The following is a 16,515-nucleotide window of genomic DNA, read 5'->3' on the forward strand; positions in this document are numbered from 1 at the left end:
TTCATCCCGGATCTGGATTTTTCTAATATCTCCTAGAGTAACGGTGCCACGCTACTGTCATGATTTACGTAATCAATAAGTATACTTCGCCACTCGTTTTTTGGTGTTCCACTTATGCTCGAACTTAAGCAGCAGCAGCAGTTTTAGGTTTCTCATGCCGGAACGACTTACGCGAAGGGGGCGTTGTGTCAGGAACCCCTTTTGTCGGTCGAGTTGCCGTTTTTCGAAACTCGGATACGGGAAGGCCAAGCGATTGGACTAACTGTAATTGTGAAAGCTCATCGGCTAATTCGATTTCAAGTCCATAATGCAAAGCATAATAACGTCGAACGTAGCAGAGTTGCATCCGAGACGGTAGCTATGTTACTATGTGGCTCATCCGGTTCACCAGCCCTTTCGCTTGGTGGCAAGCTACAGCAATCTTCGCATGACGAGTGTTAGAGCGCGCCAGATGCTGATCGATAGACTAACGCCGAAGATAGCTCGCGCTGTCTGTGAAGACAGCCTTTGCGGAAGCGTGGGGTTGCTGAAGGGCAGCCACTGCTTCTTGCATACCCCGGGCTATCATTATGCTAAACATACTCATGAAAGATGATTGAAGGATTTTGTGTACCTAGACCCATTGTCTTGGTTAGGCCGACCGTGATTATATTCAGGGGCCACAAGTTGATTTCTCCTGGCAATAATCGAATCAAAAACGACCCGACGAGCACAAGTATTTACCACTCTGTTTATCGGTCAAGACAAAATTGGAACTTCACGAAGGAGCCTCCCGAGAACGTCGTAATCTAAATTGTTGCCTACAGGGAACATTGCTACTTGAATTGCATCGGCCGTCAATTTTACTCAGCCACGATCGTCAGAGGCTGCTGCTGGCCCCAATGAGTTTAACGGCCCGCGCGGCAACCCAAACCCGAGGTCACATGTCGGTGTGCTTAACACTTGATGCGACACTCATTTCAGCGTAGGTTCGGTTCAACCCCGTACCTGATTCAAAATTCCGACGGGGCATTCATTTGGATGAATTGGACGGCTAAAGGAGCCACCTGGCAAGGCCTGACACCCGACGGTTACATGTGTTGGCAAAGAATTTGGAGGTGCTCCCATGCTCTGTAGCGGTAACATGACGTCGGTGCATCGACGCGTAGAACTGATCCGGTCAGACCCGTACACTAGACTGATCCCGTTTGTTATTTTCTGGTGTATGGCATCTAGTCGTTTGCATCCAGATGCCATGCAAAGTCGGATTCGTTATAAAATTTGCGAAGAGAGTAAGTTTTGCTATCTTCTTAATGTCAGATCAAAAAACACTGACGTTATAATCGAGCTCCGATTTGTGCAGGATCCGTTTGATCTTAATGAAGTCCTCAAAGGGCTTCTTTTGCTCTCATATGTTCAAAGAACCCCCGACCGAGGAGACTAAGCTTGTCCAGCAAAAAGCGTTAGTTTAGTTTTGATTTAAAAATATCCCAATTGTCCATTCCGGTCATTATTTTTAGACTGTACCGCGCCAGAGCAGGACAGGGTCCGTACTGCCATATCAGTGACTCGGTCCTGAAGCCACTGTTGTCCCGCTGGCAGACGCACGATTTATTCTAGCTACCGTCGTGGAAGGCTTCTGCTTCTCCGGCCTACTGCAGACTCTTTAAAGCGAGAACTATATCCCTAGACCGACGTTGCAATTTCTCCAAGAAGCGGCAAGTCATCTAGATATTTCATTCTCTCGTCCTTCGCGATTCCTCCAAGCTACTACCACAAATCCTACGAAGCGACGATGCTTCATTGCTGGGGACTAGCTAAAGGGTACCACATGCTCACAACGTATCTCAATAATGATGAAAAATTACGTTTGGGAATACCTATTTGTAGGTTTAAAACACCACCCTAATGATCTGCAATCTGATTTACTACCATGTAATAACCATTCGCGCTAAACCTGGTTTGTACTTGCTTAATATGTCTTTACAGCTGGGGAAGAAACTGCATAGAAAGTGTATAATGCATATCACAACCGTAGCATACGGGTGAACGCCGGGAATTTCCCTTACTTAGCTTTACTAATCAAAAGGCAATTTCGGTAAGTATCAAAGGGGAAGAAAGTTATACTGGAGGCCATTTGATTTTAACAAGTGGATTATTTAATTCGTAAATCTTTTCCAAGTCCCTTGGAGTTGACCTTTTCATAGCTGGGCGTAAATAGCTATAAATTCTAAAGGCGTTGTTAATTACACCATACAACAAGCTTTAGTAATTTCTGTATTGCCAACGGTGTCTATTTTAATGATGGGTACACTTGCGGGGTAAGATCTTCAAAAGCAGTGTAGGCTTTGGTGCATAGTTGCTTTAGGAAATGTGTATTGGCGATACAAGGTAGCTAACCTTAGTGGAATCGGGGGCGGTTTCTGCGAGCACCAAATATTCCTGACCAGAGTAGCGATGCGCAAACAGTGGGCGAATTGTTCATCTCGTACAAATTGCGTAATCCTGGTCAACTCGCGGCTATCTGCTGCAGTTATACCTAATTCAGAGGCAGTCAGGGCTTCTACTCGAAGCGCGGCCTCCGCTAACATTTCGCCATCTAGGAAAAGAGCAATAACACAATAAACACAAATTAAGTCAATTACTTTTATAGATACTCGAACACAACGTATATATAAAGGAGAAGCAACAATACGAGTTGATATCTATAAAGCATCATACTTTTCGTAAGCAAAACCCATAAGTTATTTCCGATCAGTGTATAATTAGTGAACGTCTACTAATAATTGTTTCAGTTAAATTAATAAGGCCTTAATTATTTTCATCTGTTTGGCCTGTAAAGAAAGGCACTTGATAAACGACGTTAATTTCATTTTTTGTCAATTCATCTTTGTTTGTCAAATATTTTCTACGTTTACTTTTTTTTATCAATATAAAAACGTTACCAATTTGAAAACACCGACCACGAAGTACAGTCAGTGAACAACCTGCAGAATTTACGTTCGAACAGGGTAACTACACCGAAAGTCGGCACTACTGAATACACTAAAAAGGGTGGAATGCTTAATTCAGACCTAAGATAAACAATTCTGAAGAAGTGAAATTTCTGCATAACTTTGCTATTTTGTAACGTTGAAGGCACACATCCTGTCTACGCCCATGACAATGCATGTTGATTGTGGCTAAAATGGGTTCATTGCTGGACCAAGGATAGCTTTTTAGCTTTCATCCTAAAATTTTTCATGGCGACCATGCTGCTTGTACTTGTCGAACAGTTAGTTGGTGAAGTTATTGCAGGAATTGAGCCAAAGCGACAAGCAAGGGGCCACGGTATCGCCAAGAAACTAAGGGTACTTAATCAAACAGTTTAAAGCTATTTGGAGGAAGTTGACTAAGAAAAGAAGCATCATGTTTGGGTGCCGCATAAATTAATACAAAAGAAGTAACTTTATTGTACTTCCATCCGCAAACCATGCAGAAACGCAACAAAATCGAACCATTTGAAAAGTGGTTGGTCAAAAGTGGATTACGCAAAATAGTACCGAGCAAAGGAGAAGCATTTGATCCACAATCTGTAACACGTTCGGGTTGACACCAAGGAAAACGACGCTATATGCTTAGCGGTATTGAAAAGAGATGATGGATTATGAGTAGCTTCCGCCTGGTTATAGCTAACTAGGTTATAGCAAGCCATTGCAGGAAATCGAGCGGAACTAGTGAACAAAAGCATCCGGAACGAATTTACGGGACTTCGAGGAGGATTTTGAATGTATTTACCCTATGGTTTGGACCTTACATCATCAGACTGTCTGTGTAAAAATTTTTTAAATACTGAGATTTGATGCAAAAATCAATTGTCAGAATTTTTTGCCCAGACACCACAATATTGCTACGGTGACCGGAATACAGTGTTACCGGAAAATTGGCAAAGGTCATCGATTAAAATAGCATATATTCAGTTTAGTAACACTGTTTCACAATATAGGAAATATTTGTTTTAATTTCGTAAAACCCGTCAATACTTTAAACCCGTCATGGTCGAGTAAAAGGCTTCCCTTTGCCACCTCTAACATACCGTCCAACGGTGTTTTTTTTGCTTCATCAGCGCGCTACAGCTACAATATGTTGATAATGTAACTTGAACCCGAAAGAACTACTGAACGATGGGCGTTTCAGGAGGAAAAAGCGCATTCTGTATAGGCTAAAACGCTGTCAACAGCCTGAGATATTCTCTTTGTGAACGCTGTCGCTAAAAGGACTGCTTAATAGGGGCTTGCCAAGAACCAGGGCTTTTAATGAACCATCTGAATCCGACAAGGAATTACAGCTTAACAATGCATCTCAACATTTTGCCAGGTATTGAGGGGCATATGACCACAACGACATATTTGTGGACAGGACCGTCACCGGCAACGAGGAGTATTCTTTTCATACGAACAAACCAGAGACGGAAATGGGTGGCTCCAGGAGCCAAAGTCCAATCTCCAACCACATCTTTGCTTACAAAAAAAAACTCGCTGGGTATTGCTTCCATCTATACGTATTTGGCCCACTTGCGTCGAGTCAACAAGGTTATTTAAAAGAAAAGACCTGACAAACGAGGCTATTTTATGTCATATCAATGCCTGGCCACACACGGTCAACACCGTTAGGGCTGCGCTCTTGGACATCGAATGGGAAAGTTCATTCCATTCTCCGTATTCTCCGAATCTCACGCCGAAAATTTTACTTTTTTCGTTCACCCGCTACTTTCTGGGATATATCATTTGGTACAAATATAGGAGAGAAGGTCGCAAACAATGACACGGGATAGATAAAATAATAACTTACCGTCACAGGGATAACAATATGGCATTCTCTGAGAACTTGAAAAAACGTGAAAATAAAAAAGCTAGACTGGGCCTAAATTGATGTGTTAACCGCTGACATTACCTAAAGCCCGGGAGCTGAGCCAAATGAGAGCGTAATGGTGATCTAATGATACAGCAATTGAATTTGTCGGGGCAACATGGATGATTATATGAAACACCATATTAGCGTTCACAAGTTCCTGCAGTCGCCACCTCTGTGCAGGTCAATAAATTCTAAGTTTTACGCTAAGTTATTGCAAAGACTTCTTTTTGCCATATTGGTTTGGTCAATTAAGCAAACACATTTGTGGTTAATATATTAACTAATAACACTAATATATGTATAACAAGAAAAATGGCAGTTACTGTTACGATCAAGATCGTATAAATAACGGGCTTCTAGCCGCCTTAGCCGTTAGCCTATATATTGCCAAGACCCTATTAATAACCTAATCTTTCACAATTCGTTGCCGGCGGATAGCCCCGGCACCCGATCAAACCCGTGGCATCGAATACGAAGCCCGGAGACCGACCGTTTGTCTAAAACGCAAGTCGCCGTAAGGGGCACGCTACACTCTGAACCACCGGTCAGATCACTGTCAGCGTCAGGTCGCGCGGTCCGCCGAAGCCGAAGCAAGGCAAGAAAGGGACGCTTAGTTGCTGAATATTAGTGTAGAGCAAAGTAAGCTTGATCGATTCGGGTCGTAAAGATACTGGAAACAGAAAATACAGGGGATGTTCTATGGCGAAACTGCGCGAGAAACACGCAAATGCTGCGCAGAACATGGTTGGTAGTGATGACAAAGTGTAGCGGTCAAGAATGTAATGCCTTTTTTTATAAATTTGTAACAAAATATCTCCAGTATCACCGCTTATCAGGTGTCTTGGTGATGTCACACATGTCTCCTGAAATGGGCCCTGAGCGTTCGTTATTAAGAACTAAACGTTATACTATTGATTCAGTTTTAGAACACCTATCTGTTCTTAAAAGTTCGACAGCATTGCTCTCGCTACCGTGCTAAACAGCTCTATCACCGACTCAGGAAGCTGGGGCAGTCATGGCCGATGTCGTTTCTGAATGGAGATTGAGCATGATCCACTGTTTGTATGTGTAAATGTATGTAATATACAGTTTAATTTCGATCATGCAAAATTCCGACATTTGGCTATTAATTTTCGGGTGGCACTAGCGCTTGCATTTATTGCACCTTGCGTCATCATTATAAGTTATAGAACGTCTACTTGAAGGCTGATCAGTAAGATATAGGGAAGGGCCTTTCGAAATTAACGCTGCGTTCTCTCTTGTCGCAGAAAACATCTCAATAATTATTTAAATTGTTAAAGAGCTCTCCAAAGGCATCATGTTTTGCGAAGGAATCATAAACATTTTGTGTATGTGATACATTTAACTTTAAGAGATTCCAGGGATAATGTCTTAACTTCGGTTACCGTTGCATATTTTTAATACATGCTCAAGGACGAATCCAAACACGACCGCTGGCCGTAAAGTGTTATTTTACAATTATCGTTTTGATATAGAAAATTACGCGTATGAAAAAGTGAAAACTGTTTTTTGGCGCAAACTAAAGCTAAATGTTGGTAGATATTTAAATAGATAATTAGTATAGGTGCCCTGCACACGAAGAAGCCGCACTCTTTGCTACATCACGAGCTTATTTTAGTATCAGAAATAGCACTCACTTCCTTAAATGAGCTCATAACATTTCAAGGCTTTGAATATATCCAGAGGTAAAGTTGTTCTTGCTATTGTAAGCCGATCTCTGTGTGGGGCTGTATATTCTGTGACGCAACTAAAGTGAACACAGACGTAAAATAAAACTTCTAGCGTGTTGGGGCAATTACAATTGTATATAATGTAGATAGACCACCTCTCTAGCTAGCCTGCAAGCTAAGTAACAGTCTGTGACTGCCGCAAACGGTAAAGGTTTTTTGTTTACCCTCTGCTCCACTCAAGTGGCAACGATTTCTCCGAACACAGAATAATAATAATACTTATTACCATTTTTAACTACTACAACAGAGGTATTGTTGATGTGGCTGTGGTATAACTGACCATACGTCACATTTTTTAGATCAGGTACGCTCAACGAAGTGGCTACGGGCTGTGTAAGTGGCAGGTAGTGTCGATCTTGCAAACTTCCCAGAGAGGGGTTCGAAGCAGGAATGTCGGTTGTCTCGAACGCTGAATTAATAACCCCATGGGTAGGCGGGTTTTGTTCGAGTGCTTGAAGACGCTTTGAGTCGCGCAACGAGCTCCGTGTCAAACCTGGGGATTAAAGGCAAGGTTATCAGCATCGTTGTGTCAGCAACGAGTCCCGAATAGGTTTTCGTTCACTTTTCTGGAAAATAGAATACTTTAAATGGAAGATCAACTGAGTTGTGAGGTCGAAATGGCCTTCAATCGTGCAACATTTCGGTCAAAAAGGGGTACGCTAAACCTGCCGTATTGCCGTTCAAATCTGAACGCTGCATGTATCTATCTATGCAGGCAACTGTATGCTACATGACGTATCACCGGTAACAGTGGGTCCAAGAAGGGGAATGTGGTTATACAAGTACATGCGCCCAAAACTCAGCTTTTTTTTTGAGCCTTATCTTTTCACAAGGGTGTCAGTAAACAGACACTTGAGGAATACCATGAACAATTCAACCTTCGTCTGCAGGCCAGCTAGTATTAAACGTTTGTCCGGAGCGATTTCTTTTGGCAGCTGTTTGTGATCTATCCAGACTATTCGTCCGTGTCGTCGTGATTGCCTTACTTTAGACATCCCTATTCCTCATTACGATCGTTATTATTACCATGATACAACGTTGACTGAGTACTTACTCTGTGGTTGTAACGGCGTTATCGGCTGCGGCGTCATTTGATCGCTAGCGATATGCTGCTGATTACTACTGCGCAAATCTGTTTCAGTAGCCATTATGCTGTACTGTGATGTGCAAGGTGCCGATACGGGCACAGCTCCACGTTCGTTTCGGAGGCTGCCGCAAGACCCTCCATACGACGAGGTGTACGGATCACCGCCACCGCTTGTTTCGTTGCGCGTCGATTCACTACGGCAAAGCGGATCGGCAGCGGCGGCCCAATGGCCACCGCCGCCGCCGGCCCCGATCCCGCTCCCAGTATCGTCCTTCGTGTGGCACGAAGCGCCTCGAGAATCACTCCTGTTTATTCGGGATTCACTTACTACACTTATGTGCCTACCTTTAAATACCTACATTTATAAAGTTTAATCTGGCAAAAATTGGACCCCAAGTCATTACACCCATCGTGGCTACGGGACGCTCAACTACAGGCGAAATGTTAAGCCGCAATTCCTTGTCAGATTTCGAGAGTTCCTGAGGTATCCAAATTCGTTCTTCAAAAGCTTGTCGGCCAAAGCAAAGGGCATCGTTAGGCTTGATGCCTAGCAAACAACTGTTCAGTATTCCTTCCAGCGATAGCGCCGTTACGATACTGAGTGCAAATGCCCTAGGCTATTTCGGCCTCGACGAAATGCATATAATAAAAAAAATGATGTTGGGAATGCGCTTTTTTTTTTTATTTACCTGGAACATCCATCTCTGAAGTGTTTTTACGGGTTTAAATTGCACTTGCGCGCAATACCGTTACAGCGTGTTAACAAAGAAGAAAACCCTCATTTGAATGGTACATTAGAAGTAAACAACAAGAGAGAGGGAAAAAAGGAAAGGGAAGCTTTTGAGGAACCGCGGAACTTACTAACAGTTTTCGTGGGACTGAGTCGGACACTATTTACAAAATACCATTTTCAACTCACAACAACGACTCGCGTACACAGGCATAGGATTTTAGTAGTGAATAGCAGGTAGATACAATAGCTCGTAATAGCAAATTTTTCACATTACTCAGTGTCGTTTTGTCGGTCGATCTTCTATCGTATCCATAGTGGATTAACATTACGGTAGTGCTTAATACATTTGTCCTATTCACACAGCCCTTTTTAATGTTAAACTGTTACGACCCAGTCCAGTACACAAAGGGCTCTATTTGAACTAAACAGGCAGTCAAAGTGAGACAAAATCTTTGCTATATGATACATTAGAAGGAGCTGTTGACTTCACGTTGCGCCATTTATGTTATTCGTTAACCTAAACAATCTGATGTGTTGATGTTAAACGTACGGTAACGTAAACGACAGGTCGAGTACACATCGTCAGCAACCCCGCTGCAATTTTACCATTTGCTCCATTTAACCCGTTATTTTTTTGCAATTAATTCATTAGTGTGTTTTTATATGAGCGAATTTGATTCGCTTTACATAAACTGTAGCCTGGTTGCAGTTTACTCTTTCTATAAAGCTATCCCGCAGTGCTAAATCCGTTATACTGCCCCAATTCTCCCGTTGCAGTAAATCTATTTCCCTAATTCGGTCAATCTGTTTACCCGGGTTTCCCCTTGGAATATTCTAATGGTGTTCCTGCTGCCCTGCAATTATCACATCAGTCTGTTCTAATATTTCTATTATATCTAAACTGTAACATAAACTATTGCTCGACTGTAAGCCGAAAGGTTTACAAACGTCCGCTTTTGACCACGGTACCTTGGTGTAGTCCTCGTGATCGGTTACCCTGCGGAAACGGAGGTTTTAGTAAGCTTAGTACCTAATTGCAATTTGCCAATTAATGCGCTGCATGTATCCTGTTGCTTGGAGAAATAACTGAGATCGATTTTAAAATTGCAAGTATAAAGCCATACAAATTATGCTTAGCTAGTGCATGTAAAATAAGTGACTGATTTTACACGTAGTGCCTTACCTCACCCAGACCCGTACGCTTCTTCAATTATGTCCGTTTTCCCGATTCAATCAATTTTACCGCCCAGTCATAATATAATATATTAACCACTTCTAACCACACTAACACAAGTTAACTAAATAAACCTCATGTCGACCTATAGAAGAAGAGAAAGACCCTCTTAGAAAATTCATCAATTCAGAAAAATCTCCCGCTGCAGAGCTTAAAAACGACTTGTCAATATGAACTTTCAGCGATTGGTTAGCAAATCGGCAACGAAAAGCTCAACTTGTTTAAATTAATATAGATATAATAATAAAGAAACCACCCGCCAGAAAGAAGTACTCATCCGATCGGCTGTGTTTCGTGCAGCTCTACTCAGGATGAATCACTGCCTAACCAGATTTTAGCGTCAGCTAGACTACATGTCATCTCAAAAGAGCTCGGCTTAACTCTGAATTTTACCAAGACGGTGGCAATGAATCTCAAAAAGGGAAAGCAGACTGCTTTTCTGGAGGTAGTTTCCATCGTAGCCTTGCCCACGTAAACAATTTTTCTTACCACTGGCTACCTCTTTCATTCATTTTCGATGCACGCCATAGAAGGGCAATGCTAATTATGTTTATCATATGGAACTATCATCTTCTCTCGTGGCTAACGCTCCTCAGCCATCCAATCCCGAAACGCCAGTCGCTGAGATCATATCCGAGGACCTCCTTGGAGGACCTAAATCGGTTCAAGACTACCTCTCACTTTATACATGTTCTCGAAATCTACCGCAGTGGTCTTTTCCTTGCTGGGACGCCTCTGCTCTTTGAGGACATAAAATGACGCTTTGGCGTCTTCCTAATTGATACTGCGTTTAACGAATGGCTCGCAACTTGGGTAGGCGAATTTGCGGAAATAAACGACGAAGTCAACAAGTCTGGAGTTACGCTAAATCATGTAAAAAAAGAAAAAAGAAGTAGTGAACCGCTTAAATCGCCACGTTGTGCACTGGCTTTGTGGTATATGGTCTTCATCACAAAATATAAACCACTCGGAAGCTTCATGAATGAAAAAGAAAAGTAAGTATGAACCAGATCTGGATAGCGACAGGATATCTCGAGATCCTCATAGGATCTTAATGAGAAACCTAGCACTTTGGGCATCCTAAATAATAAAATAGTTCATTTCTGACCTGTACAAGGATATGTTCGTATGAAACGTACTGCTACGGAATTTTCACGCGTAGAACATTCGAACTAGCTACGTTAGTTATACCACACTAAACTATGTAATGAAATCTATTTCTAACACTTTCTGTTTGGGTGAAGCCTAACGCTCAGAATTTTTATGCGAGCAGAAGACACGCTTTTCTCTTCTCTATTTCGTCCACTACCGCGGCGATTGCCACTACGGCTACTATTAAAGTAGACGACGCGATTCCCCATGTTGGCTAGGAAGCGAGGATTACATTTACGCACCATCCATCCAACGAGCGACCGGCCGACCAGACAACAACAACAGCAGCAACGACAACAACTAACATTTGTCGCCCGACCATGCGGATGTAGCATTTCTCGCTGCACAAACCATCTTCGTGCACCATAATGTAAATTGTTGCTTGCTATGCACACATGTACTTCAATATTACCCACTGCGATATTCTATTTCATTTATTAGGTCAAAGGAGTTTTTCAAAGGCAAAGGAAAGCAATAATAATCTCGCAGCATCAGGGGTTCAGTCACTACAGGAAACCTGTTTCACTTCCCAGAATTATATATAAAATAGACGCTTTAGAACGAATAGTGATCATATACCTTGGTTGATTTGAGAGGGGGTCCGTGTTTTCCTGCAGATCCTGAGTCGATGTATATCTGTTCTGTGGATGACAAACTCTCTTTTGCGAGGGGGTGCGGCTCCGTCGTCCGCTTTTGGGTGACGATGACGCTACTGATGAAACCTCTGGAAGCCATTTAGCATCAGCTAGATCAGTTCGTTTCTTGTGGGAGTTCGATCTATCTCATTTGTATAATCCACAGCATTGCAAGTCCTATGATCAATCATTTTCGCCAATTTGTACAATATTGATGATTTTTTTAGTTATCAGTAATGACCTGAGATGTTTCTAGCCACTACGTAGGAGTATGAATACCGGTGTATGCAGGAGAGAGTGTTCCCGAAAAATTCGGGCCGAGCCTTTTAAAATTAAGTTTAAAAGGTTGTTGTTGATATGACGGAAATGCGTTGATTTCCTGTTGCAGCGAAAAAAATAAATCCACAATGCGAACCATTACAACTTCCGTTTTTATTTAAACGAAATTGATATTTAAACCGAAGAATAATCTACATAAAGCACATACATACATACATACATTTTTTTCTTATTTAAAGAAGTTTAAAATTACTACCATTTTGGTGCATACGCCGCTGATGGCGATATGCTATCCACTGAAAAGCAAACTTCCAAATTTTCCAGTGTCCCCGGTGCTCTACGACAAATCTTATCACAAGAGATCAGTTCCCATCAGGACTAGGGAACGGGCAGGGCATTCAGCAAGATCCATTTGCTTAAAAAGTTCTCATGAAGAAAGGTTTTGTAGCCCGTTTGTATATACATAGAGCGGAAATGCTACCAGAAGTAAAATCTGCCTTCTTTACTAATGTCCTCCCGAAAACCAAGAGCGAAGCAGAGTCTGGCAGTAAGTTGAGCAGTTACTATACCGATTGATTAAATTACAATGTATATACTGTTTGTTATTGCTTAGGTACTATCTGCTTAAGCATATTCGAACTGAGTTTGTTTTCTTCGAAAGCACGATTTGGAGACCTGCTGTATATATAGCCGGTTATATGATGAGCTACAATAGATTTGAAGTGATCACCGGATTATACTAAATGAGCTTCACTTGAATAAGCGTATATACATCGCAGAGCTAGATGACCATTTAGACTGGGCCTCGAACGATATTGCAAACGTCCGCAACCATTTACAGACAAAGCCAATGAAACGAACGGCTAAATCACAATGTAACACGTTAGTTAATTAATTAACTAAGAATATGTGTGCATTGGCACGTATTAACGAAACTTACTTACTTCCATTTTTCCCCGATTACGTTCAGAAGAGACCAACACGAGAAAGAAAACGATATTCAGCTGGTTCAAATGGTAATCGTGTTTGTTCAACGGTAGCCGATAGCGAGACAGCAAACCCATAAATTTACGGTAGGCCTACTGCACTGTCACTACGTTGACTACGGCAATAAGGGCATGTGTTAACTCAGATCACCGACGTTCCCGTATTAGCTTGTGCTAGACTAAAATGTAGGCTAGGTAGGCGGCAGCGGCGGTGATCGAGGAAAAAGAGGAAGAGGACCATGACAAACACCAACTGATTGACCTACTGGTATGATCGAATGACGCGGTGGTTAAGCAAAATAGACACACCTTGCAACGACGATCGCCTCGAATCACGGACGTGCTAGGCACACAGACACATAACTGGATGGAGCAACTGGTTAATGCCCTTTGTCTACGAGTGGCCGGTTTGGCATCTAGTCTGCGAAGCTTGCAGGCTAACAGACAGGCCTCAGGATGCGATTGTTTCACCAACATATAGTCCAAATGATCAAGGTATACACAGTATACAAGTGATTTTCAATACCAGAAGTACTACTTCGTGTGCGATCCTAGATAGTAGCTATACGTTTTAAGAGTCTGCCCAATATCGTCTGAAAACACCAGCTTGTTAAAGGGTGAACCGGCAGTAGATAGATGATTAATGCATGATACACGTTCAAAACAAACCGACCTTCAGCTATATTGACTAATACTGAAAAATCAACCCATTTTAAAATGCATCGCAATAGTTACAGATCGAAGTACAGAAGAATTTTTGTGTACGATTAATTAAAGGCTTAGACTGGGTCCAGATAGTTCCTGAGCACATTTAGATCGAATTTAAAACAGTTAACGAAGCAGTAACCCCATGGATATTAGTGGATACCAATAGTGACTAGAAACTGTGGATATATTGCCTCGAACATTGTTACTCCACTTAAAAGGTAAAGAGAAATGCGAGAAATTTTCGCACGTTTAGACTCAATAAGGCGTGCATTGGGGTATCAGCTATAAAAAACGCTCTTACATTCAACAATTTGAAGCTATCTCTGAATCAGGGTTTTAGCCAGGAGTTAAATCGTTGTCATGCAGTGACTGAAATACCTCGTTCACCATCTGAAACACACGATACGCAACGCACACATCTCGCCTCCCTTCAGTAGCGCTCGCGTTTTTAGAAATCAGACAACTATAATAGTTCCGTTGCGCAGCCTCTCTTTACAAAGCGTATGTCTATACTGTAAATGTGCCGTAAAAACAGACAAATCTCTTAAAAAACGGGACTTGAGATTTCTTAATTGGCCCCTCAGAAAGTTTCGTGACTGGTGTCGTAGCTTGATTCGTATAGACAGATATGAACGGTTATGTGTTTCAATCAGTATGCTGGAACGAGCCATCATCGTACTCCACTATAAAAAATTGTAGCTAGCGGAGCTTAAGCTTTTCTAGCAGATCGTAGTATGCGTGTCACGTTATTGTAAAGAATAGCGGAATCAATGAAACGTACGTTAACAGCGTTGAAGGGCATAACTATAGTAGAACGACATTTATTAATGTTGATTTAGGTGTGAACAAATATTACAAAGTTTCATTAATAGTAACTCTTCGTGAAATAACTTGAGCTTCAGTCAAGTAGACAGAAGGTAGAACGAGCACGGCGACTTGCGTACTGTATAAAGTGTACATACTATTTTTACTATGCTACTATTTTTATATTAACATCTACGGAAGCGGTCGTGAATGGTGTTCAGGGGGATGTACGCGACGTTATTTTCGTCTTACCTTGTATCGGCTGATGACCTGCCTGGGTACTGTGCAATTCCGAACCTGAATTATTAAGGTTCGCGATAGTGGCAGTGGTGATGAAGTTAAAATTATCTGATGACGACGTGTGGATCTGACGCGTAACAGTACAACCGGTGGTTGAGGTTGGTAGGCCGCTGCCCGGTAAATGTTTATCTTTGTGCGGTGTAACCTGGTTCTGCGTGCTTTGCGTGCTTAAAGGTGACTTGCACGCTACGTCGTGCAATTGAGAGGTCTTTACCGAAGTGATGTATATAGGATCTGGCTGCCCACCTGGGCTTTGGAGATCGCAGTGTTGATGCAGCTCCTGAAATGGCATATGGACTATCTTAGGTTGCCCATTATACCTACAGAACTTCAAGCAATACTGCCAAAGCCCAACTAATAGCGATCTCGACCAGATCCCTTTCTGTTAAAGTTGCTGAGAAAATAATATGCACATATGTATATATGTACACAAATAGTACAACAAGTTCGTGCAAATCATGAAGAGCACAGCTAAATTTTATATTAAATGTTTGCCATGACAACCCGGAGATACGACGCAGATCTTCTAGGTTCTCTGCCCATTTTAGTGTGACTGCAAAAAAAAGGACCTTCCCTGCATGAAAAAATAGAATTCACCTGCATAAAAACAAACCAATTAAATGGCCCATATGAGTATAAAGAAAAATATCCGATTAATTTGAAAATACCTGGGAAAGTTTGGTCATATCGACAGGCGTAATCTTGTTCAGGGTCGTGAGCCTCTCGAGCCGATCTCGTGCCTGCTGTTCTACCGCGATCACGAACGCATCCTGAATACAGTCCTGGGCCAGATCGAGCGCTGTTCCAAATCAGGACGCGTACATAAAAGCAACCCAAGCAAACAAACAGTAACGATAATACCATTACGAATATAAGGGAATTGGTTTCTAAGCATCGATAGTTGAAACAACATACAATAATATGAGGCAAAATTTTCCCTATTAACTGAACGAACCGATCTGACACTAATCAGAGGTAGGCAGTGCAGCCGTATGCAAACGGCCTATCCCAGCAATTCCGAGACGGTTTTACGCGTCTCAAAAATCCGTTCGTAAGCCCGTCGTTTGATAAAAGACAGACAAGCGGCATTCTGCGCGTCCATTTGAAGCCCCGACCCCTTCCGAGTTGAACGATTTAATTTGCTACGTGCTATCCGTGCAGCTAGTTCGTGCATTTTCGACGGCTCTGCCTCCATGAACAAACATATTCCGCGATGCGTTTCCATCAAATTCAAATAGATGCTGACTCGTTTGCGCGTGCCAACGTCAGCTGCAGCAAAAGCATGTGGTGAACGTAATCTACTTATATAAAGCGGTCGTAATCCACAGCCATATAGCGGGGCAATTTCATTTTCCTTATCACACAATTCTATCTACCCTGTCGCTGTACATGACACCGGATTCGTTTGCGTAGCCACGAGTCCAGCATTAATTGTTACGACGCTCGCACGAACAATTACGGGTTGAGACTCGGATTACGGCTAGCGGTGTTTCGAAACGACGGAACAGAATCTACAGACGTTAAACGACCTGTACAATATCAGCTCTCCGAAATGAACCATATTAGTGGTCGTTCCTTTGGCGTCTAGAGAGTATCTCCAATGTATTCAGAACCGTTCTGTTCGCATAAAGATACATCTAACGAACTCAACCGAGCGATTAACCTTATCGAATAACACAGATGCAACGTGTGAACAACTTAGAACTAGAAAAGTAAGTGGCTGGGTTTTTAAACGGTCACTCGTTACTTATGTCGGCTGACGTATGGATTACGTTGTCCGATTTTGCATTGGTACTGTTTTTCGATATTGCTCATGTTTAAGTGTCTTCCAGAAGTAAATTTAAATAGCTTTGAATTGTCCATCATCGGGAATCTTATGTTCGTATCGATAACAAAAACCATTTCAACTTAGTATGAATTTTCTTAGCCCATTTTAACGGGCGAGGCGATGAAATATCTTCGTGTCTACGTCTG

General features: G+C 42.1%; 1 protein-coding gene across 5 annotated transcripts in view; it reads right to left on the reverse strand.

Moving 5' to 3' along the window:
- Positions 1-16,515, reverse strand: part of sdt (MAGUK p55 family member stardust) — a 38,247-nt gene that overhangs the window by 8,401 nt on the left and 13,331 nt on the right. For 4 of the 5 annotated variants that reach the window (XM_022789382.2, XM_086992828.1, XM_086992831.1 and 1 more), the window contains 6 exons: positions 15,210-15,340; positions 14,494-14,821; positions 11,409-11,553; positions 7,678-8,015; positions 6,904-7,116; positions 2,380-2,578 (listed from right to left, as the gene is read on the reverse strand). In XM_022789382.2, the coding sequence (XP_022645117.1) occupies positions 2,380-2,578; positions 6,904-7,116; positions 7,678-8,015; positions 11,409-11,553; positions 14,494-14,821; positions 15,210-15,340 (1,354 nt within the window). Of the gene's footprint in view, positions 1-2,379; positions 2,579-6,903; positions 7,117-7,677; positions 8,016-11,408; positions 11,554-11,743; positions 12,663-14,493; positions 14,822-15,209; positions 15,341-16,515 lie in introns of those variants that run through there. The other variant, XM_022789384.2, reaches the window with a different exon arrangement.

The sequence above is a fragment of the Varroa destructor genome, unplaced genomic scaffold, assembly GCF_002443255.2.
Source record: "Varroa destructor unplaced genomic scaffold, Vdes_3.0 BEIS01000001.1, whole genome shotgun sequence".
Taxonomy (NCBI): Eukaryota; Metazoa; Arthropoda; class Arachnida; order Mesostigmata; family Varroidae; genus Varroa; species Varroa destructor.